The sequence below is a fragment of the Thermobia domestica genome, chromosome 8 (assembly GCF_964235325.1).
Source record: "Thermobia domestica chromosome 8, izTheDome1.hap1.1, whole genome shotgun sequence".
Taxonomy (NCBI): Eukaryota; Metazoa; Arthropoda; class Insecta; order Zygentoma; family Lepismatidae; genus Thermobia; species Thermobia domestica.
The window spans coordinates 23,897,604-23,923,460 of NC_137461.1; the positions used below are offsets into that span (position 1 = coordinate 23,897,604).

The 25,857-nt window shown below is 40.2% G+C and overlaps 1 protein-coding gene across 1 annotated transcript; it reads right to left on the reverse strand.

Moving 5' to 3' along the window:
• Positions 1-846: 846 nt before the first annotated feature.
• LOC145692057 (uncharacterized) lies at positions 847-22,531 on the reverse strand. Its single transcript, XM_081767347.1, has 3 exons — positions 22,486-22,531; positions 16,687-17,874; positions 847-983 (listed from the first exon to the last, which is right to left on the reverse strand). Exons 1-3 carry the CDS (start codon positions 22,529-22,531, stop codon positions 847-849), a joined length of 1,371 nt encoding a protein of 456 aa, XP_081623473.1.
• Positions 22,532-25,857: the final 3,326 nt, after the last annotated feature.

A 25,857-nucleotide genomic window follows, 5' to 3' on the forward strand; every position in this document is an offset into this window, starting at 1 on the left:
GGTGTTGTTTTGAAACACCCTGTATATATATATATATATATATATATATATATATATATATATATATATACATATATAGGGTCACTCAAAAGTATCCTGACATAGGGTAACTATTATTATCAGAGTTACAACGAAATGTAAGGGGGAAACCGTTTCCAAATATGTTGTTTTAAATATAAAATGCAGGAATTTTTTAAATCGGACAAGCCGTTTGGGCTGTACACTTTTTATGTGCTCAATGTTAAATGAAAATGCAACGTTGCCATTTACTGGGATTTACAACACAAGTGAATGAAGTTACTGTCTTTTACGCTAACGTGTCGATTGCCAGCCCCTATTTCAAACATGTCCCCATTCACCATAATCTTACAAAATTTATCCACCTTCCGATAAATGGCAACGTTGCATTTTCATCTAATGTTGGGCGCATAAAGAGTGTACAGCCCAAACGGCTCGTCCGATTTAAAAAAAAAAATCCTTCACTTTAGATTGAAAACATCATATTTGGAGACGGTTTCCCCTCTTACATTTTGTAGTAACTGATAATAACAGAGTTACCCTATGTCAAGGGGACTTTTGAGACACCCTGTATATATGCAGTACATAAACAAAGAATCAACCTATTTTTGCAGAAGAAATACTATAAACTATTCAGTGGTGCCCCCCTCATGTCCATGACGCACCCCCTTCCTCAATTGTCTATCCGTAGGTGTTCTTCCATGAAAAAAAAAATCTTTTCGATTAATTTTTACGCCCCCTCAAACATATTTATATAGATTTAACCCCCCCAAATATTTCAATGACGCAGTTTGCGTCATAGCCCCCCTTGTGGGCACCCCTGAACTATTATTGGGAAAGAGCAGCATATTTTCCAGCATCATAATAACTCGTCTCTTTAATCTCAAGTATATCATTGTGTTCCGCTGAATATAATCTAACGATTTTGATATACAGACAAGACTCTTCACTAAACTCACTCTCACCTTAAAAATAATAGTAAATAACTTTAAATACAATTAAGAATACCGAAAATATAGAAATTGAGCCAGATTAGTATCTGCAAAATGCAATAAAATAAACCTTTTTCCAAACCTTTTCTTATGAACCGGAAATTTCGGTGCGCAGTTTATGACTCATAATTGTTGAACACTCAAATTTATACACTAAGTGTACGGCTATTCGATGCGTTCGCAACACGTTTTTATGGCTCATGTGTACGCTTGGAATACGCTGACCGTGTATTTAAATGAGGATGAGGGTGGCTAATCACGATGTGCTGCAAACGCGAAAGTAATAAAAGCGCACAGAACCAACTGAAGTGGGCCATTCTGATCCTATCCTTCCGACGTGAGAAATGAAAAAAAAAAAAAAAGACCTGGAAACCCTGATTGGCTTACAATATGATTTATAACTCTGGCGAAAGTAAAATTTCCGAGTAGCCATTTAGGTCGCGTTCGCTGTGGGATTAACGCAACGGAAACGCATCGTCGAGCAATCATAGCATAAAGGAAGGAATTTGAAACCAGGGCCGGATTAACCCATCTAGAGACCTGGGGCTACAAAAAATATGTGGTCCCTGCTGACTGCGCCTAATACATTTCTGTTTAAGTACAGAAGGGAAGTTAAGGGAATACACGCAGTTGTACGACATCAACCATGTAATGCATTAGACATTATACGTAATGGTATATCCCAAACTCATAAAACACACACACAAAATTACACTAAATCAAAAAAATGAGTACCTCAAAATTTATTTTCCTAGCTTTCGCCCTAGCGAAGTCCTCTATCATCCTGCAAGTCAAGAGAGTTGGTCACCCCACCTTGTATGATTTTTTTTTAGATAGCCAGTTGAGATTTTGATTATAATGAAGGCCCCTGTCCAGTTGGAGGCCCGGGTCTACACCCCCTAAGCCCCCCTTAATTCGGCCTGGCATGAAACCAATCATTAGTTGATATCGTATCGATTTGAAAATACTATTTGCCTGACTTAATACGTTTTTGATTCATTGACATTATGTTATTCGCTAATTATTTTTTTAAAGTAAAGTTGAACTTAGTCGGGTACTTCCGCTTCCTTCCACATTATCATTCCACCAAATCATCCATCATGATTCACCTGCCTTACTCAGCCGTCTCCCTTAGCCTAACGAGCATAATCGTGGGACGTTAAACTTAAAGATTGCATTTCGTTTTTCTCGATTATCTCAAAACTACGCAAGCTCTTCGTGGCTAAGCGGTTAGCGTACGTGTCTTTGATGTGGGAGACCCGGGTTCGATTTCCTTGCGGATGCTCATGTGGTTTGGATTCCACTTTAATCAGTGGGTCTCGTCTCATATAGCCTCGCTGATGAAAGGGACGTTAAACTTAAAATCAACTCGAAACTACGCATGAGCATTATTTTGTCCACATCGATGGGACCGCATTTTCGGACCCCCCCCCAAATTCCCAGCTAATCCCTCGTTAGATACTACGTTCACCTCCGGTGCTTGGGGTCCCTGGTTCGATCCCAGCTCGCGCCGTGTGGAATTTGTGGTGGACAAACATCGTGCTCGTGGGTTTTCTCGAGGTTCTCCCGTTTCCTCCCACTTTCTTCATTCCACCGTTTCACTCATTTCTCATTATCACCGTCCCCTTTAGCCTAACCGGCATAATCGTGGGACGTAAAACTCAAAGATTTCATTTCCTTTTTTTTTTTCGTTAGATACTAATAATGCAGATTTTTTTCCCCTTATGTTTGGATCTAAAGCCAATGTACTGTACTTGGCTGATAAAGAGAGACACTTGTTTATACGTCACCTACCGCGCCCACTTGTTTACGTCACAAGGTCATCAAATGATTCAACCCTATAGCAGAGGAAGCCCTTGCATGCAACAAACCAACCTGTGAAAGCAACTGAACTGCCTGCCTTGTCTCTCTCTCTTTCGGAAAAGCACACAATACATGCTAATCGCATACGAACGTGCAGCTGCGAAAGATGGGAAGAACTGATTTCGGAAGCAACTCAAGAAAGAACAAGTCAATTCTATTGTCTTTTGAATATACAGTAGCTCCACGTGAAACAATGCGACTAGTACTTAAATTCGTGTGTTGAATATGTTCCCCTTGATTTCAATGGAATGGTATTGATGTAGAACGGAACTGCTTCCTGGTTTAACTTTGAACATAATTTCTTGTTATGTGAGTAGGAAATTGATTTGAAGTTAATCGAGTAGGGTTATGAATGTTTCCCACTTACACAGGGTTTTGACTAACATTCGAATCCACGGGAATCTTATTTATCATCCATTCCAGATAAGCTGATCTTTTAAGTCTTTTTCCAGTTAGCTGGAGTCAGCTTTCCGGATCGCTGTCCTCCACCTGTTTCTATCAAGGTAACCAAGAAAGTTCTGTCGCATTTTGGGGAGGTCTGTGTTCCATTGACCCTCACACCGTGAGTTGAATGCGAATGGAAATACGGTGAAAGTCAGTTGTTGGTGTGGGTATATCTAAAATACTATCTGATTGTGGCAGTTTAGTTATACCGTGAACTTGCGTAAGGACAGAGTGGACATGGGACTTCCACAGAGCGTCGTAAGGGCGTGTATGCTGTACGAGTTCAAACTGGGGTCAAACACCGCTGCAGTGGGGCGGAATATATGCCAGGCCTTTGGTGAATACTAGGGCCCGGATATTTATGTGCTAAAAGACTGTAAAATATTTATTTTTTATGTGCTAAAAATGAAAAAATATTTGCTAAAAATTGAAAAATATTTAACAAAAAAAAAGAAAAAGAAAAGAAAGAAAGAAAAGTATGGGAAAACGCCCAAGATAAGAAAAATAAATACTGGTACTCACCAATAGCTCCTATTCATCAGATATCGAAATTTCATGGGGATTGCAGTGAATTACTAATGTCTTTTCCAAATTACTCATCGTAAAGCCTGTCAATTGTCACGGAATAATGCCTTCTATTGAGAAATGCCTTCTATTCTACATCACATGATGTTAACCTCGCGTATTTGAAAAGGGGCGTATCACAAATACTATACCATCAACTTCACTTGTGCTTTGGCCTTCCAATACTCCAGATATTTTACATAAGATTCGATAGCCAATTTTTTTCTTACGATTTCAGCTTTCGAAACAGAAAGAACATTCCGCTTTCTTTCAATGCATTGTACTTTTTTAACCGAAGTACTCAATAAAACTCTCGTAGTTTCTAGTTTCTTTATAATGTGAGTCAAGAAACCCAAATTGACAAGTATGAAAGCTAAGTCACAATTCAAGCCACTGTCACTTACTAAATTTTGAACAATTTCAATGGATGAAGCATCGTCTGGGTTTAGTTTAATTACTATAGATATAAATGCTTCAAAATTCTCCGTATAATACTGTATTAAGCCAGGTACTCCACCGCGTAATTACGTGTGTTGAAGGAAGAAAAAGATCGGGATTTGTTTCTTTGAAAAGTTCAATTCTAGTTGCCGATTTTACAAAAAGAAAAAAAAATCCCCATTTGGCACTAACTTGTCCACTTTAGGATAAAGGGTTTGGATTTATGATGACACTGTTTCTGCAGGTGGAAATTGCTTGTAAATACAATGGATAGATTCATATAGCCTATTCTTTTTTCGATCTTAATTTCTTTCGAGGGAAAGGAAGAAACAATTCGTTGTGAAATTTAAAACAAAATAACGGAAAATTATCAAAAATATGTGTTTATTACAAAAATGTCCAAAATATTTTGGGCTATTTACATAATTTTTTTTTCAGAAAATATGTATTTTTATGTAAAATTAACTTTGTAATTTACACGTGCAGACTCTTAAATAGGATAATAACCTTTGTTTTGGGCTTGTATGTTTTAGAAAAAAATGTTTTTACATATGAATCCGGGCCTTAGTGATTACGTTTGATAACAGCGGTGGTTTAACAAGTTTAAAGACGGTGACGAAACACTCGAAGACGCACCAGGTGCCGGAAGACCAACACATGTACAAAATGAAGATCTTCAGACAGCAATTGAGGCGAACAGTGGCCAGACATGTGAAGAACTGGGATTACAATTCAGTGTGAATGGACAAACTACTTGGCAGCACCTCCATCAACATGCGAAGCACTACAAGTTGGATCGATGGGTTCCACATGATTTGACTCCGGGCCAAAAGGCAACGCGAGCAGACACCTGTATTCCTTTGCAGTCTCGTCTGAGGAAGGAGCCATTTCTGGACAGGGTGTTGACATGTGATGAGAAGTGGATCCTGTACGAAGCTCCACGGCGCCGTCATCATTGGTAAGTATCCCACGAACCGGTTCCAAAACAGCCGAAACCAGTACTGCAGCAGCAAAAGGTCCTCCTGTGTGTTTGGTGGACTGCATCTTGCGTTGGGAATTGCTACCAGCTGATAAGAGCATCAATGCAATTGTGTACTGTCAGCAGTTGAGCCGTGTTTAAGAAAAACTCAAAACTCTAGAGCCAGTACTTGTGAATCGCAAAGGGGTCCCCCTGTTACAGGACAAAACTAAGCCCTACATGGCTAGGATGACCCGAGACATTCTGCGCCTTGGATGGGAAACACTATTGCATCCGCCATATTCCGTGGACATTGTACCGTCCGATTATCACCTGTTCCATTCCTTGGACAATCACTTTAGAGAACGCCAGTTCAAATCCCTACTAGAGGTGCAAAATGCACTTGATACCTTCTTTGCTTTACGATAGAATCACCGCGATAGAATCCATGGCCTTCCAGAACGTTGGCAGAAGGTCGTCAATGCTGATGTAGACTATTATTGATCTTCCAGGTACGTCTTAGGTGACATACCGATGTTCGAAGGTGGTGGGTGAAAAAGTGACAGGACTTTCTTGGTTACCTTTATATCTTGTGTCATATCTGCTCTGACACCACACAGCACCATATCATTCTTAAGACATTCTCCCCACTTCTTCTTTGGCCGGCTTCGGACTCGTACCCCATTCAGTTCTATCACATCTACTCGCTGAGCTACATATTCCTAACTTCTTACATGCCCAAACCATCTCAGTCTACTTTCTTGCAGTTTTTCTACTACTGGTCTCACATTTACTGCTCTCTGGATCACTTCATTCTTAATTTTGTCCTTTCGCGTCTCTCCACACATCCACTGTAGCATCTTAATCTCCACAACATGTAATTTCTGTTCCCCTCTCTCTCTTCTTCGTTGTCCAACATTTCTGCTCCGTATATAAAACAGGTCTCACTGCCAAGGGCGCCCGTGTTGTGGTTTCCAAGGTGGGGCAAGTATTAGCGACGTTTCAAAAATAGTTTCAAATTTTGATGTAACTAATGTAAAAATTCTATTGGATTTTCGATATTCTGAAGTACAATTTCCTCTGGGGGGAGGGCGATTGCCCCACCTTGCCCCCCCCCTGATGGGCGCCTTTGCTCACTGCTGTTTTGTAAACTACTCCTCTAAGGCGTGTTGGTACTCTACGGCCACAGAACGCTCCTCGTGCTTCTCTCCATTTCGTTCAACTGCTACTAATTTTGTTGATTATATCTTCTTCTATTCGTGCATTTTCCTGTAGAATTGGTCCCAAGCACTTGAATTTCTTCATTATCACCTCTTTTTAAGTTGAGTTGATTTTGAGTTTACCGTCCCGTTCAGCAGCTAGGCTATATGAGACGTGGATCTACTGATTAAAGTGGAACCGAACCATATGAGCTCCCACCGGGAATCGAACCCGGGTTTCCCACGCCAAAGTCGCGTACGCTAACCGCTTAGTCACGAAGGAGCTCCACCTCTTTTTCGTCCAGTTGTATTCTAGATTAGATTCTTCCTCAAAGGACAATGTAAATATTTTGTCATAGAACTCTCCGTTATCTAATGGCCAGAGATGGTGTGAGTCATTGAAAATTTGATCCATAACCCACCATCCACTCTGATCCACGCACGACTCACCAATCACCAAAACCCATCGTCATCAACTCTGACCCATAACCCATGCCCTCCTCTCCACTGACTAAAGAGTTTTTACACTTGTAACAAAACGAGGCTGTGAAACTATCACTAATCGGAGTTTGAATTTTTACGGTCACTCCCTCAAGCACCGGTCTGTTACAATACCGTTGGATATGACTTTTTCGATATAAAATGGTAAAGTGTTTGTCATATGCCACATTTCGATGAATTTCAATTTAATTATCATATATAATTATTTCCTTGCTGAATTACAGATACTTTTCAGTGGAAAATAGGATGAAATTTGAAAGTCTCAAGTCAAGGTAAAAAGGTCAACGTTAAAAAAAAAAGTCTAAAATTCGACTGTCTCGAAAGCCAGGAAAGTCCTATTGCTATCTATTATTAAAATTACGAATATCAATATCCAAAAGTGCTTGAAGTTATTTTTTTACTTAGATGTACTCATCTTAGGTACAAATAGAAACAAATGAAAAAGGGAAAAAATAAAACCCTTGAAAGCAAAACGAAGACAAATTCACCAGTGTTCAGAAAATGCTATCTTCAATGCACTGAGCAGAGTGGGTTGTAGTGAGTCGCAGTGGATGGTGGGTCACTTCCTGTTTACCCACGACCCAGGGCCGGCGCGAGGGGGGGTCGAGCCGTGCCACCGCCCAGGGCGGCAAGTCTAATAGGCGGCAAAATTTGAAACGGAAAAGAATACTATCAAAATATAATGCTTCATAATAGGCCCACATAGAAAAATAAAACTGTGTTCACCTGAGAATGTAATTGAACTTACTTCACCCACATTCAGGAAAATACTCCCTCAGCAAATTCAGAGAATTCCCCCTCATTTCAATTATCAAACCACTAGCCACAGGTTCTCGCTCAATATTTCTCTTGCAGCGGCATAGATAAGATTTTCAGCTAGGGTGGATAGGATTATCAAAATGTCTTTTATATCTTTCTCTATTCAGCAATTTTCTAACACTCCACTTCAAGAACGCAAAAGATACACTCCCACTTGAGATATGCCGTTCTAGCCTTTCCTTTCCAAGACTCCACTTTCCTTTGCTCACCCGTTATCTGGTATTACTTTTTACTCCACGTAAACATAGTAAACAAAAGTCTCCAAAACATTGATTCTCATGTGTTCGATGCAGTCGGGTTTATTGAAAATATATCTGAGTACTTTGAGAGGAGCAGAAATGATGCAAAGTTTCAATCTTACTTAGTTGATGCAATGGAGTTGGTATCAGCATTAGATATGGATGATCCACGGATAGGTAATGTAGTGCAAGCTCGAAGTCGAAAGAAGAGACAGTGTCAGTACAAGGCAAAGGATGAAGCTACTGAAGATCCACAAACAAGATACAAGATCGATTTTTATTACAAAGTTCTAGATGTGATTTTGTTAACTTTAAGGTAAAGGTTTGAGCAACTTAAACATCTCAGCGAGTATTTCGAGTTTCTTTACGATATAAGTACGCTTAAAGATATACCACCTGAACCTTTGTCTGAAAAATGTACTAAACTTGCCAGCATTTTAACATACGAAGAATCGAAAGATATTAACTCCAGTGATTTGAAAAACGAATTGAAAGTGTTATCTGCTATAATTAAGCCTAAAGCTATTAAGTTCACCAAAAGAGACTAAAATTAATTAAGGAACATGACTTTACTCCCAATATCAGTGTTGTACTTAGGATTTTGTTAACCTTACCGGTAACAGTGGCAAGTGGAGAAAGAAGTTTTTCGAAACTTGAGCTTATTAAAAACTACGTTCTTCCATGTCTGAAACACGCTTTAGTGGCCTAGCGATAATATTCATAGAACACGAACTGACTGAAACATTGGAGTACGTGAATGTGATAAAATAATTTGCTTATATCAAAGCAAGAAAAGTTTCTTTCAATTAAGGTGTTAAATTTATGAATCTATATTGTGTTTTAAAACATCATAAGGCTTATGCTAATCACTTAGTTTGGCCGTTATATCTGATTCACTATATTATCTTCATGCTCCCAGACACGTTTTCAAAAATCTGGTAAAAAAAAAAAAAAAAAAAAAATGAAAACAATTCCTCCAAATTTGAAGAGTGTGAACATAGTGCCATTCGTCTGGTACAGTGGTTTTATCTAATATGAAGAGTATAAAAGAATACCACTATACCAAAAATGGGTCCATGTTTTAGCATCCGATCAACTTTCGTAGATCTTGAAGCTTGGGCTATCCTGAGATAATTGTTACAGAAGCAGCCGGGGAAAACATTGTACGGTTAAGAGATGATAAGGTACTTATAAAAATTGAATGTACTGTGTTATGTTTGTCAGTATATGTACAATTGAGGTGTTCCCACTTACCCCACATTTTTTACAGTGGAGTAAGTGGGGACACAAATATTTTACCTGTAGGGTAAGTGGGTATACGGACACAGATGCAGGTATTTCCGATAATACATCGAAAATGATGAAGACAGTGCATTGTCTGGCTTACAGCACGTGGCTTAGAGACAGATTAGTATTATGCAGCTGATTACGTGAAAAATTGGTCTATTGGCAGAGAAATATGTATGAAATGAAGTTCCTTGAACGAATTGGCATGCAATCTCGTTTTCCGCTTCGAGAGGATGTAGTTATTGTACACAAAAGGGCTACTTTCTATGGCCCTGTTAAGTTTGACAGTGTGCCTTTCGTAATTGTGCCTTTCGTAATTAAGTTCTCTATTGTAGCTGATATTGATAAACACTATCGATTCATTAAGACAAAACTGTAGACTACAAATCTAGTTCATGCAGTCAATGTTTTGTGTAGACTCTATTTGTATCCTATAAACTACAAGTGGATTTGTATTAAATGCCTTACAATTCCCACTAATAGTTATCATTCTTTAACGCAACGACTTATGAATCTACATAGGCTTCATAGGCACCAGTAGATTTGTTAGAATTCAGTATTTGGTTGGTCTTTAGTCCAGAGACGTACCTCATCAGGAGCTCTTGTTTTTTTTATGTACTAGACTAAAGCTTATTTTGTTTGTCTCCACTTGCCCCGTACCAAATATCAAGCCTCAGGGCAAACTGTAATCACATATTTTTCATTATTTTAATGTTTCTGAGATAAGTAAATGATGTCCAGCAAATATTTCTAATAGAGTTTTCTGAACAAAATAAAACATATTTTTGAAATATTGACATTCTTTGTTTTTTCTACATTTGCCACAGTACCATTTTCAAAATGTTGTATCTCTGGCTAGAACTGCAGCAGAAATGTGAAACTTGGACTTATTAGCAGTAGACAACAGATACTTTGCCCCCACTTTCCCTTCTTTATTCCCCGTATTAACATACAGGAGTGAATAGGGTTGTGTCCACTTACCCCGAAAAGCGGGGTAAGTGGGAACAGTAACTGATTTTTAATAAACATGTTATTGTGGAACAAGTATTTACATTGCTTCCAAATGGACCCTATGCTTATCAAGTGTACAAACCATACTTTCAGTTTGATAATCCGAAAAGTATTACTGGTACAGTAGTTGAAAGTTGAACATTGCAAAACGTGTCCCCTCTTACCCCAACTACCCCTATACAGCGAAAACGAGCATACTGAATATTGTCATGTATAGAGTCGTTTAAATATTACGTAAGCATTCGAGAGAGGTAGTTCTTTTTGTTTACTTTTCCATTTCATGCATGTTTTTAAGTCGGCATCTTACTTTTTCGTCGCACTTAAATGCCTTCTGTCAAAATAAGGTTTGCGGATTAAAGAAGCGGCATGTGAAAGTAACGCCCAGGGCGGCAAAACTGCTAGCGCCGGCCCTGCCACGACCCACTCCATTTCTGCTAGTGGCTAGTGCTTGAGTCTTTAGTGTATGTAGTCCTGAGTTTGATATCCGGTAGAAGAGCACTGAACGAATTGCAGTAATTCGAATTTTACCTTAAACTGTAGGTTCGTTTCGCATATAACTTGAGAGGGAACGCTTAACTTCAACAAACAAACAATAATGGAAAAGAAAGTCTCTCATGGACTATATTTAAATGTACCACTTCGTTATTCGTCTCGTATAACTAAGGTTAAAAAATCCTTTAAGAAAAAAACCTAGAACAGCGTGGCTGGACAACGGATTCGAGTTCTGTATTTAATTGGTTACGAAGCAAGAAAACTCACTAAACTCTATGATCTATAGCCATTAGTCACTCAGTGAAAACAAAATGTTTGACGAACTTACAGTTTAAAAATGCTGATTTAACATAAAATATGGCGTGTGTTTGCGTGAACCGAACTTGACTATATTTTCGAATAAGTTGACGAGAGATTAAACTATGATTTAACTGAATCTTAACCTGTCTCAGCGAGCTTCATTATTCAGTATTGAAATACTGTATAAAGCCATTAAACCACAAAGAACTTCAGGATTTTTTTCTGATTAATTAAATCCTGAACTATGACCATAATTAGAATTGCTTCAATCTAATTATTTATTTCAAAATGGTTATATTCAAAGGTAACTCAATATTCTTGGTTTTCATTTTTCTAAAATCCATTAAGTAAAAAAAAAAAAAAAAATATCCTTATTCGATGTGTTAATTAAGTGTAATAACAAGCTCTGTTCCTGAAGAAAGAGGAAATAATAAGGCACAGGAAAAGGAAGTGGTTGGACGAAAAACAATCTGCTTTATAAAGATGTACTACACAAACGAATGACGTAGACGATGGACATAAGTCGTGCTACAGATTAAAATTAGTGCGATTAAACCAGTGGCGGAACTTAAATTTCATTGCTCTCTTCTCCTCTCACACGAACTATTCTAAGAATCCCATTGCAATAACTATTTAATTCCAAAAGCACTTTCATCCTTAACGAAGAACTTCTATTAATGATAACGTATATTAATATTGCATAAATAATTTAAAATAATTTTCTATATTTCATATATGTTCATATAGTACTACCAAATTCCCTTCATACGCAAAATAATTATTTTTCACCTTAGGGCTTGAGCAATATATAAATTAATGCAGATCAGTAGCGTATACCAGCGAACTGACTTAGTTCAAGCCCCCTTCCCCCCCTGAAGTTCTTTTTCCACTTAGATATATTCATTTTCACGTAAGTAAATAGAAACAAATGAAAAAAAAAGGAAGAGAAATGGAGGTAAATGTAAATGTAGAGAAATTCATCAGTGTTCAGAAGGTGCTGTCTACAATGCACTCAGCAGAGTGGGTCGGTGTTCCGTAGTGGGACATGGTGAATGGATGATGGATCGCAGTAGGTCACGTCCTGTTGACCCACGACCCAATTACCCACTCGCAAATTGTGACTCACGACCTATTGACCCACTCTATCTCTGGACCCCGCATTTGCTTAATTTCTTCGCACGACAAGAATACATTTATCCATTATGCTTTGCTAAAATTTAAACCCTTTACCAGTGGTCGAAGTGAGTCGGTACGTGGTGGTATGCCATGTCGCCTCTGGTTTTTCAGTGATGAAGACATACGTCTCTGGTTTTTCAATGATTAAAATATACCGTCACTGGAAAGTAGATGCTAAATATCTTTTAATAAATCCATTTTTATACACAGTAATTAACGAATAGCTTCCACGTAAAAGGCTTTATTTCTTATGTGGAAATAATTTCTGAGTCACAATATCGACATTTTTCTTACATTTTTCCTACTTTTTGTTTTTAAAATGAGGTGTCTGCAAAGAAATTCACCTAGTTTATATTTTGATGTGCCATATTGAATTGTTTCTTTGTTATGTATGTTTGTATGTGCGTCTTCTTGCCTTAATGTATATAAATGCCGTGTTTTGAGCATGGGCGGGTTTAGGAGTTATCTGCTGTGAGAGCAGACCTTCCGGATGTTTGGAATACTCTACAGTCGAGTGGGGGAACGGGAATTTTCCCGTAGGAAATTATTAATATCCTCATTCGGTTTTTGAGCATTTTCACGTATAATTCTCTATAATAGAACATAAGGGGATATTTTTTTTCAGAAAGTTGGAGGGGATCAAAGTCTCTCCATTAGAGACCTGCACGGGCCGAATTTTTCGGCCCGAGCCCAATCCAGCCCGAACGTACCTAGACCCGGCCCAGCCCGGGCCCGAAAAGTTTTGGAGATTTTCGGTCTGAGCCCGGCCCGGCCCGATAAGTTTTTCAAAATTCTTGGCCCAAGCCCGGCCCGGGCCAGATAAATTTATTTTTTTTGGCCCGACCCCGGTCCGATAAATTAAAAAAAATAGCTCGAGCCCGAATCTTTCTCAAAATTTAGTACTAAATTTGACCTAACCCTCAGAAACATTTTCTAAACTCTAGTTCACAACCTGACGCTTGCCTCCCGAATGGTACCATTGCCTCCTAGAACTTTGCCTGTCATCGAGAGAAGAAAAAGTCCCTTCCCTGTAACAAAAATCTAACTTAATTGATTTTTAGCATAAAGTGAAGATGGCAATATTGTTTTGCGATAGGAAAAACATTCCCACCTCTTCTTTTTATATTTTGAGTTCAGTGAAGGTCAAGGTCAAAGCTCAATTTACCGCATAATGCCAGCAACCCTCTATAGTGAAAGTGGAGCCGCTAAGCAACACAAACTGTAAACAGCTATTGCATTCTTTGTAACATTTTTCACGGACACACTTCTTCAACGTTTGGCTTTATTCCAATTATCGTTTAACGAAAGTCAATAATTATTAAAGAATTGCAATTGATCGGCCCCAGCCCGGCCCGACCTGAAGAGATATCAGTGTCGGCCAGCCCAAGCCCGGTCCGGCCCAAAGAAATAACAGTATCGGCCCGCCCAAGCCCGGCCCGGCTCAAAGAAATAACAGAGTCGGCCCGCCCAAGCCCGGTCCGTGCAGGTCTCTACTCTCCATGTCCTCCCTTCCCGTTACTACAGAGAAGCTCTCCAATGGTTTTCAATCTGTATGTAAATAGAAATGCAATCTTTTAGGCAACATACCCTCATTGCATTTCAATGTTTAAGTAGCCGGTATGTCAAGTCAAAATGGTAATGAAACATACCGCCTCTGTTTTTCTTCCACTTCGAACACTGCCCTTTACCCCCTTAAAATGCGGATTTCAGTCAAAGTGAAATGATAAAATCTCGTATTATCTCAAGAGATAAATGTGTTCAAAAATTCACTTCAAATGATTCACCCGTTTACCTCTAATGATGACTGATGTTCTCGAAATATGGCCATCTTATTATAACACTTTCAATCCCTACCCTTTTCCTTCCCTTTTAAGCATAGGCGTCTCTGGCGGGGAGTCGCGTTCCCCCCAATATTTTGAAGTACAAAATATTCAATATTTCATTCTAATTTAATTTATTTACTAACGACAGAATAACAAATAAATAAATAAATAAATAAATAATAATTATATTTATTTGGAATATATTATTCTGGCTGTGGAATGATTATATAGAGTTCTTGATATACCTTAGGGGCTCCGTGAAGGTAAGCAGAGAGGTAACAAATGGAATCGAAGATAATAAATAGGTTGGGCTAGGTAGCACCATTTTAATCACTTTCTTCGATGCCCCCCCCCCCCCAAATTTTACATGCCAGAGACGCCAGTGCCAGTGCATGCCAGAGAAACAGCAGAAGAACCTGAAACACATCTTTAATTCTTCTTCCTCACTTCAACCATAGGTTGGTGGGCAACATGGAAATTTTAAAACTTTTCTCTTCTTGGGAGAGATGTTTTATACTTTGATAAGACTCTTCTTCGTAACTGCATTTAGATATTCTATCTTTGGTCTTCCTCTTCCTGGTTTTCTTTCTGTCTTTCCCTCTATCAACACGGTGATCCGATCGGAGTGCCGGATAAGATGGCCAAGCATGCTGTTCCTTCTTTTGCCTATTATCTTCATGATCTGTCGTCCTTCATTACCTTCCTTTAGTTCATCTTCATTTCTTTTCCTTTCAGTCCATGATATGCCCAGCACTCTGTGCTTACACCATATTTCAAATGCTTCCAGCTTGGATATTTCAGTTTTCCTCAATGTCCACGTCTCTGATCCATAAAGCACCACATTCCATACCAGATTCTTAATAAAACGTTTTCGAACGTCCAACACATTTCTTGATGTTAGCAGACCTCTTTTCCTACTGAATGCTTGTTCAGCCTGGACTATTCTTAAACTTACGTCTTTTTCACTTCTTCCGTCCGAGGATATTAGACTTTAGGGGAAAGTCTTAATGTCTTCGATTTTCTCTACCTCTAGGCATACATTTGCCCTTTCCTGTCCTGCTCTTGTGCATTTTATCACTTTGATTTTCTTCTTATTTATCTTCTTCTTATTTTGCATGATTTTTCCAGTTGGTCGTTCAGGTTTGAAAGTGCTTCCTGGAGATACTTTTCGTTCTCCGCTATCAGTGCTACATCAGCAAACCTTATTGTGCTGAAAACCTGGCCATTTACTTTTACACGTTTCTCGTTTTTATCAAGCAATTCTTTCATAGCCTCTTCTAGACGTTGAACAGGAGAGGTGAAAGTCCACATGCTTGCCTTACTCCTTTACATATTCTTGCTTCCTTCTAATCTCTTCCTATAACAGCTGTCTGGTTCCTATAAAGTTGGTATATTATTCTTCTGTCTCTGTAATCCACCTTCAGATCCTTCAACGCTTTGAACATGATATCCCAATCTCCGCTGTCAAAAGCTTTTTCTATATCTACAAATGCTATCACAATTGGTTTGTTTATTCTGGTGAGCTGTTCCATATCAACCATAGACTCAGTATTGCCATATTTAATTAACATGTCTATAATCCTAATGGGCCATAGATTATTTCGAGATATGGCCATCTTATTATAACAATTGGAACCCGCTGTACGCTTTGTTCTTCCCGCCTTTTTTCTTCTATTCGAAGGAAAACAAAAACACTGAAACACATTTTTAATTAGTAAGATTTGAAGCTTTCCTGGCGGCGTATATTATAAAGTTCTTCTCGGGCAATCAGCCAGGTGAAAACTGGTGGATAGGCCAACGTTTCGAGAGCTGTCATCGTTCTCGTCATCAGGGCAATTATGTAGAGATCAGCGGATATAAATAATATATACTCTGGGCTGGAGAAAATGCTGGTTCCTGATTGGCTGAAAATGCTGGTTCTTGATTGGCTGCTTCAATCTGAAAAACTGGAGCTGTGATTGGCTGGCTAAGTTCCGTAGTCCGTGCTATTGATTGGCTGAGGGTTATCTGAATGTTTGTGTGTCGTTTTCTTTGCTGTGGTACTGATGACCGGGTTCCACAGGGGGCTGAGTTGAAATCCAGTGTCTCTATTAACGTTGTTCGGTTCATGAACTATGGCGAGAGATTCGGCTACTATCCTGGTCCAGTAACTGGTGCTCTTGGTAATGATGGATGTATCCTTAAATAAAACTTTATGGCCTTCTGATAAACTGTGTTCAGCTAAACCTGATTTTTCTGGATGGAATAATCTAATGTAATTTTCATGTTCTCTGCAACGTTGTTCAATGGTGCGTCCTGTTTGTCCTATATAAGCCTTTCCGCATTCACAGGGTATACGATACACGCCTGGTGTCTTTAAGCCCAAGTCATCTTTGATCGGGCGAAGTAAGTTCCTGATTTTTGGTGGTGGCTTGTGTATGGTCTTAATGTTGTGTTTTTTCAGAATCCGGGAGATCTTTCCAGAAAGTTGTCCAGTGTATGGTAAAACTGCTATACTCAATGGTTCTTCAATTTCTTCTTTGGATTTCCTCTGTTCAGAAAAGGTCCTTTTCAGGGCCAAACTGATATCATGCTTCTTGTAATTATTCTGGAGTAGCGTCTTCTTGAGATGATCCAGTTCCCGAGGGAGGGATTCTTCGTCTGAGATGTCTTTCGCTCTATGTGCTAGTGTGCTGATGACGGTGTTTCGCTGTGACTTATGATGAAAACTGTTGCCATTGAGATAGAGGTCAGTGTGAGTAGGTTTCCTGTAGACGCTATGGCCGAGACTACCATCGGGCTTCCGGCGGATGAGAATGTCCAGGAATGGCAAGCATCCGTCCTTTTCAATCTCCATTGTGAACTTGATATTATTATGTTGTTTATTAAGAAATTCGAGGAACAAATGCAGTGTCTTCTCCCCGTGAGGCCAGATGACAAACGTATCATCTACGAATCTATAAAAACATGACGGCTTGAAAGGTGTCAGTTCTAATGCTTTTTGCTCAAAATCTTCCATAAAGAAATTCGCAACTGCTGGTGAAAGTGGTGATCCCATGGCGACTCCATCCGTTTGTTCATAGTACTGTCCATCATATAGAAAGTATGTTGAAGTTAAGGTGATTCTGAATAATTCCACAATTTCCGGTGTGAAGTGTTCACTAAGTAGGAGTAACGTATCTTGAACTGGAACCTTGGTGAACAATGAAACCACATCGAAGCTGACTAGAAGGTCTCCTGGAGCTGTGCGTATTGTTTTTAGTGTATTCACGAAGTCGGATGAATTTTTCACATGATGCTCACACTGTCCTACTAATGGCTGAAGCAGAGAGGTGAGATACCTGGCTAGGCGGTAAGTTGGACCCCCAATGGCACTGACGATGGGTCTCATCGGGATGTCAGGCTTATGTATTTTTGGCAGGCCATAAAGTCGGGGTGGCTGACTACCGTGTGGCGTGATTTCCTTGCGGGTTTCATCTGGTAAACTGGCTTTTCTCAAAAGAGCTGCTACTTTCCGTTCGACTGCAGGTGTAGGGTCCCTCTTAAGGCGTCTGTAGGCCGTGTCATTGAGTAGCTCTAACATCTTGTTCTTGTAGACTTCTGTAGGCATAAGTACAGTTGCATTGCCTTTGTCTGCTGGTAATATGGTGGTGTTGGTGTCTTGGCGGAGATTTTTGAGAGCTGTTCTTTCTTCTTTGAAAATATTAGGTTTTGGTATTCTGGCCCTTTTCAGGGCCAAACTTACTTCATGGCGAATTTCGTCTGCTTCTGCTGTTGGAAGAGAGTGTATAGCTTGTTCAATGCTGGAAATTATTTCTGTAGACGGAATGAACACTGACCTCTATCTCAATGGCAACAGTTTTCATCATAAGTCACAGCGAAACACTGTCATCAGCACACTAGCACATAGAGCGAAAGACATCTCAGACGAAGAATCCCTCCCTCGGGAACTGGATCATCTCAAGAAGACGCTACTCCAGAATAATTACAAGAAGCATGATATCAGTTTGGCCCTGAAAAGGACCTTTTCTGAACAGAGGAAATCCAAAGAAGAAACTGAAGAACCATTGAGTATAGCAGTTTTACCATACACTGGACAACTTTCTGGAAAGATCTCCCGGATTCTGAAAAAACACAACATTAAGACCATACACAAGCCACCACCAAAAATCAGGAACTTACTTCGTCCGATCAAAGATGACTTGGGCTTAAAGACACCAGGCGTGTATCGTATACCCTGTGAATGCGGAAAGGCTTATATAGGACAAACAGGACGCACCATTGAACAACGTTGCAGAGAACATGAAAATTACATTAGATTATTCCATCCAGAAAAATCAGGTTTAGCTGAACACAGTTTATCAGAAGGCCATAAAGTTTTATTTAAGGATACATCCATCATTACCAAGAGCACCAGTTACTGGACCAGGATAGTAGCCGAATCTCTCGCCATAGTTCATGAACCGAACAACGTTAATAGAGACACTGGATTTCAACTCAGCCCCCTGTGGAACCCGGTCATCAGTACCACAGCAAAGAAAACGACACACAAACATTCAGATAACCCTCAGCCAATCAATAGCACGGACTACGGAACTTAGCCAGCCAATCACAGCTCCAGTTTTTCAGATTGAAGCAGCCAATCAAGAACCAGCATTTTCAGCCAATCAGGAACCAGCATTTTCTCCAGCCCAGAGTATATATTACTTATATCCGCTGATCTCTACATAATTGCCCTGATGACGAGAACGATGACAGCTCTCGAAACGTTGGCCTATCCACCAGTTTTCACCTGGCTGATTGCCCGAGAAGAACTTTATAACATTTTTAATTATTTAAAATTAAATGCCTAAATACCAATTTACAATTTACATGTATCTAGCCTTATAGTCCAGGAAATCTAGAGCAATTTTACCCTCAACCTGGGCAAAATTGCAACCTTTAGTTTTACACCTGTATTTTGTTTAGGTACCCCACCTGATGAAAATATCCAAAATCCGACAAAATCGGACCACGGGAACACCTCCAAAAACGGGTTTCAAAATGGCGGACCATGGTTTTTCGAAAAAATCGTAGACCTTTACGTTGGCGGCTCTAGTAGTCCTCTTAATTGACACAGAGACATGAATGATACCTCGTTGAAACGCTCATAGACAACAAATTCCAACGAAGTGACTTTTGTACCCATCATGTCTAACCCCTAGAAGAAGAAGAGGAAGAAAGTTGATTTTTTGTTTTTTTCTCTTTTAAATTGATATTTCTTGGACCCTTGCAACACTGTACGTCCTCATACGCCTTCAGAAAAATTCCCACGCGTAGACCAGATATTGGTAACAATAACATTAAAAAATGAAGGACGTAGGTTTAACAGTAAGGGAGATAAAAATTTGGAACCACGGACCAAGGAGGGTTACTCTGTATATTTTTTACAGTGGTCTAACTTATGTTTCTTAGATCTAGCATCCTCCCTAATTGTCACAGACATGGAGCATACCGCATTGGAAAGCTTATGGAACCCCCTTGCCAACGACGTATCGTTTGTGCCCCCTGTGCCCAACCTGTAGAAAAAGAAGAAGAAGAAACCTTGAAAAAATTGGGAAAATCTACACTTTTACCTTTCTTGGGCTCTGGCAACCTTAAAAATCGTTGTGTAAAAGATCCTGACGATAACCTCATCACACTTCAAGAAAAGGGAGCTGAAGGAGTGAACATTGCCAGTAAGGCTCGCGGTAGTAACATTCTCGCCGCTGCAGGTATGGTGGTTCATGTCTCTTGTCGCAAACGTTACGTTGATAAGAAAGATATTGCGATTGCCCTAAAAAGAAAAACGTCATCGCCGATTCAAAAACGAGTTACTCGCTCGTCGGATGGGTCCTTCAACAGCAACAGTGATTGCCTGTTTTGCGGAACGCCTGTCTTATTTGATGACCGTCACGTGTTGAAATCAGAAAATGTGCGAGTGAAAACACAAGCATTGCCACACAGCATTTTAAAGTGTTGCAATGAACGAAACGATAACTGGTCACAAACTGTCCGAGGTCGAATTGAGTACTTCTCATCTGATCTTCATGCAGCAGATTGTGTCTATCACAGATCATGTAGTATCAACTTTCGAACAGTTAAAGCAATTCCTCAACAATACTGCACCGATAATCAGTCAGCGTCAAAAAAGTTCCGGGCTGGCCGACCTACTAATCATAAGAGAATCCGTGCATTTCAGCGCATCTATAGTTATTTGGAAGAGCACGATGATAAGCAACTAACTGTTGGAGAACTTGTAACAAATATGGGCACATTTCTTGAAGGGACTGATCACATTGCATATGACAGACGGCACATGAAGCGTCAACTAATGGAGTACTTCGGTGACAAAATTATAATTTCTAGTGACAGTGGAAAAAACGACTTTATTACACTTCGAGAAACTGCCAATCACATTCTACGGGCATATCGTGATTTGCCACGAAAGTATGATGAAGAAAAGGAAAAGATAGAATCATAGAAACCGCAGATCGACTGATCAAAAGCGACATAAAATCCAAACTACAATCTGGAAGTGATACATATCCTTCACCCAGCGAATTGACCATTCAGGAATCCCTTCAGTACATTCCACCTAGCCTTAAACTATTCTGTGCCACACTTTTTGCCGGAAAGGACAATGAAACCAAAATAGCATCGATTGGCCAGTGTTTGATGCAAGCAGCCAGACCAAGAGCTATATTAGCTCCTCTGCAGTTAGGTGTTGCTGTGCAGCTGCACCACCACTATCGATCGAAACACCTGATTGACACGCTACATCACCTGGGATTTTGCTCTTCATACGCGGAAGTGCAGCGGTTTGAACGCTGTGCTGCAAGTACATTTGGTAATCGTGTGACCGAAATGTCAGCAGACCAGACTCTCCTCTTTGCAGCGGATAATGTAGACCATAATCTCCAAACGCTGAGTGGTTTAGGCACATTCCATAGTATGGGAATGTTGGCGGCCATTACTCCATCCACTACTACCAGTCTAACCATTCTTCGGAAGCCTGTCTCTGATGCTGATGTGAAGTCCCTTGCCAGTGTTCCCATTCATGCATACACTGAAGCCAGGGCTATTCTTGAAAAGGTCAACTGTGAACTGGTAACAGCACCATCACCGAACGAAAGCTCCCTGGACATTTTGTGGAAACTTTCCTGGCACTTTCCGTCACGCACTCCAAACTGGTCAGGAATGATGCAGGCCATTCACGCAGATCCATCTCTTCATCATCCAGGAAATCCACTGTTCTCTGCTTACCGATTATTGACCTCCCTCCATCTGATATGTCATGCATCTATTCCACTTTAGTGTACCTGAATAATCTTGCGAGAAAATATAAAGTCACACCAATCATCACCTTAGACCAACCACTGTTTTGGAAAGCTTCACGTATCCTGCATGACAGAGCACATAACACCAGTATTAAGGACACGGTTCTCCTGTTGGGCTCATTTTATACTCTGATGAACCTTCTAGGAGCAATTGGTTCCCTGATGGATGGTTCAGGCTTACGTGAAATCTTGCATGAGGTTTATGGAGAAAATTCGGTTGTACATATGTTAAGTGGCAAGTCCGTAGCAAGAGCCTTCCGTGCGCTAATCCGTAATGGTTGACCTCGCATTAAGTGCATTGCTTGTGAAGAATGTTTTTCTGGAGACCAATAACAGAATACACAGAACTATCAACGATGCTTACTCTCTCTACCAGAGTCTGATGTCGGGTGAGATTAATGTAACTGGAGCTAGTTCTTTACCTCTTCTTCAAGAAGCCCAGAAAAAATAGAAGAACGAAAGTCAGAACTTATTAACACATCAAAAACAAGTCAGTTGTGGCTTGCATACCAGCGCATGTTGACTACAGCAAGGAAACTTGTGGCAGCAGACCGAACAGGAAGCTGGGAGGATCACCTTGAAGCTATAGCAGAGTGCATTCCCATATTCGCTGCAGCAGGACACTTCAATTATTTGAAGTCGCCATGCTTGTACCTGCAAACAATGTTAACGCTGCCATCGGTTAATCCAACAATTCACGAAAGCTTTCAAAATGGGTTCGGAGTTATTAGAAGAAGCAACCGTTATTGGGCTGGGTTGTCTTCTGATCTAGTCATAGAGCAGGTTCTGATGAGATCGCTAAAATCCACTGGGGGTCTAACCCATGGGAGTGGAATGTCGGAGATGCAACGATCTTTGTGGGTACTCTCAATGCCAGCATGCTCCGAGTATAATCTGGCGATGCAAACTCTTACTCACACAGCATATGTCACTAGCGAACAACATAAAGAAGCCGAAACGTCAAGAATGTCACATGATATCAGTGACACACGTCGCATTCTTGCACGACTGCAGCCCATCTTACCATTTGACGGAGACAAATCATTGAGAAACATTGTCACTGGCGTCATAGCGGATTCCTCGGTCAACGTCCATAATTTATTTTCAGTTGGGGAAGAGCTTGCGAAGAAACTATCTGGCAAAGACCTGTTCACTGTGAAGTGGAAGCGTGCTGATAAAGTCAAAACTTTAGCATCCCCGAGTAGTGTTAAAATCAGCAACGATATCTCCTTCGATTCGAATCTTTTGTTTCAAAGACTGTTAGTTGTCGCTAATGCAGGCAGCACATCTTTAGAGGAGACCTTAGCTCATGAATTATGTGCCTACCCACCAGCTTTATTTGAGTCACCCAGCATGATGCGTAAGGCAGACAAAGCCCCACTGGCCCATGTGATACTAGAGTTCAGCAAGCAGCAGACCGCACAGTTTGAGGAAACGGAGCCAGACAATATTCTATATGTCTTAGACGGAGGATCTTTGTTACATAGACTAAAATGGTGTAAAGGCAGTTCGTACGACAATATCGCTGCATCATTTGCTGAGTATATAGTTCGTAAATATGGCACATCAACTACCGTGTTTGATGGGTATGGATCACCATCAACGAAAGATGTCACACACCGCCGTCGAGCTGGATCCTGTGCTGGTCCAACAGTGCATTTTATGCCATCGATGGAATTCGTGGGCAAAAAGGACAGCTTCTTGTCCAACAAAAGTAATAAGGAACAAATGATCGACCTCATAACAGTCCACCTAGAGAAAGTAGGTTGCACAGTGCTTCACGCTGACGGAGATGCTGATGTTCTGATAGCAGCCGCAGCTTCCAAAACCTATCACACTTTTGTGATTGGAGAAGACACAGACGTTCTACTTTTACTCCTATATTACTCACAACCGACTCCATTCCGCCTCGTCTACCGCAGTGACATAAATACAAGAAAAAACGTTAAGCCCGATTATGACATACACCTAATTCGTGAAAGTCTCAGTCCCAGCTTGTGTGAACATCTCCTCTTTTTGCATGCCTTTACTGATTGCGACAGCACATCACGAGTGTATGAGCTTGGAAAGCAGAAGGCATTTATAAAAATGCAGAAAGACTCTAGAATTCGAGAAATAGCTTCTGTATTTTGTTTTCCTGGCCAGCCAGCAAGCGCAATAATCGAAGCCGGGCATAAAGCAATGGTTCTATTGTTTGGGGGTGATGATCACATTGACCTCACTCGTCTTAGACATCGCATGTTCAGTGCAAAAGTCACAACAGCCAAATGTTTCGTAGCTCCAGAAAGACTGCCACCAACTGCGTCTTCCACCAAATTCCACTCTCTTCGCACCTACCACCAGGTCCAGGTGTGGAAGTCGAAACCTGCAAACGCTACAGAATTGGGCTGGCAAGAAAGGAATGGTGAGCTCCACCCAATCTTATGTGATCTACCACCAGCTCCAGCGAATTTGCTCACCATTGTTCATTGCAACTGTGTTACCGGGTGTGCAACAACGCATTGTACTTGCAGAAAGCATGGCCTTCCATGTGCTATTGCTTGTGGTGTCTGCCAAGAAACTGAATGTTTTAACTGTTTAAATGAATATAGTGAGGACAGTGCTAGCGTAGGCGATGACGATATAGATGTGTAATTAGCCTCCAAAAGTCTTTCGTCTTCCCATTCTTTTGCTTTCGAATATTTTTGCTTTATATATAGGTGTTATGTTTCTATAAAACGAATTGTCTTGTACACTGTATTATGGTATAACCTTCTATTTGCTATTTCTTGTGGTGTGTGCCAAGAAACTGGATGTTTTAACTGTTTAAATGAATATGGTGAGGACAGTGTTAGCTTAGGCAATGACGATTTAGATGTGTAATTTTCCTCCCAAAGTCTTTCGTTATTCCCATTCTTTTGCTTAAGAATATTTTTGTTTTATGTATAGTACTTATATTAAAGCGACCTTTGATTTAAAGAAAGAAACAAGATTTTTTCAAGCGTACAACGATTATCAGGGTTGCCAGAGCCTAAGAAAGGTAAAAGTGTAGATTTTCCCAATTTTTTCAAGGTTTCTTCTTCTTCTTTTTCTACAGGTTGGGCACAGGGGGCACAAACGATACGTCGTTGGCAAGGGGGTTCCATAAGCTTTCCAATGAGGTATGCTCCATGTCTGTGACAATTAGGGAGGATGCTAGATCTAAGAAACATAAGTTAGACCACTGTAAAAAATATACAGAGTGACCCTCCTTGGTCCGTGGTTCCAAATTTTTATCTCCCTTACTGTTAAACCTACGTCCTTCATTTTTTAATGTTATTGTTACCAATATCTGGTCTACGCGTGGGAATTTTTCTGAAGGCGTATGAGGACGTACAGTGTTGCAAGGGTCCAAGAAATATCAATTTAGAAGAGAAAAAGCAAAAAAATCAACTTTCTTCTTCTTCTTTTTCTAGGGGTTTGGCATGATGGGTACAAAAGTCACTTCGTTGGAATTTGTTGTCTATGAGTGTTTCAACGAGGTATCATTCATGTCTCTGTGTCAATTAAGAGGACTACTAGAGCCGCCAACATAAAGGTCTACGATTTTTTCGAAAAACCATGGTCCGCCATTTTGAAACCCGTTTTTGGAGGTGTTCCCGTGGTCCGATTTTGTCGGATTTTGGATATTTTCATCAGGTGGGGTACCTAAACAAAATACAGGTGTAAAACTAAAGGTTGCAATTTTGCCCAGGTCAAACCGTATTTTGACTCGACTATTAAGGAATTTCGAGATAGAGCCATCGTATTTTAACAATTCCAACCCCCATTGTTTCTTTACCCGCCTTTTCTAATTTCTTGTATGAGGAGTGTTCCCCCGCCCCCCAAAAAAACACTGAAACACGATTTTAATTACTTTAAATGAAGAACCTAAATATCAAATTTCACGTCTCTAAGCTGGAAGGATTTCGAGATGTGGTTATCCTATTGCCACCCCGATTTTCCTCATATCCCGTCGAATTTCTACGTCACAAATTCTATGCACTGTCACAATTTCAAATTTCTAGCTCAAGCGGCTTGGCCTGGTCGTTCATCAGTCAATCAGGACTTTCTTTTATACATAGATATACACAGTGGCGGATCTAGGATATAATCAAGGGAGGGGCTAAACCATAGTTTACAGCTTTATCCAGTGTAAAGCAGGATTGAAGTCCATTTTATCCATTGTATAGCTGAGCGTCAAGGAGGGCTATAGTCCCTATAGCCCCCCCGTTGGATCCGCGCCTGGATATACATATATATCGAGAGAGAGAGAGAGAAAGCGTTTCTTTGATATTATAATAATGATTAGCCTTCCCCATAATGTTTCTTTGTGGCTATGTTCAATGACGTAACTAAAGGGGCAAACAGGGCTTGTGTCCCGGGGACCGGATTGGGG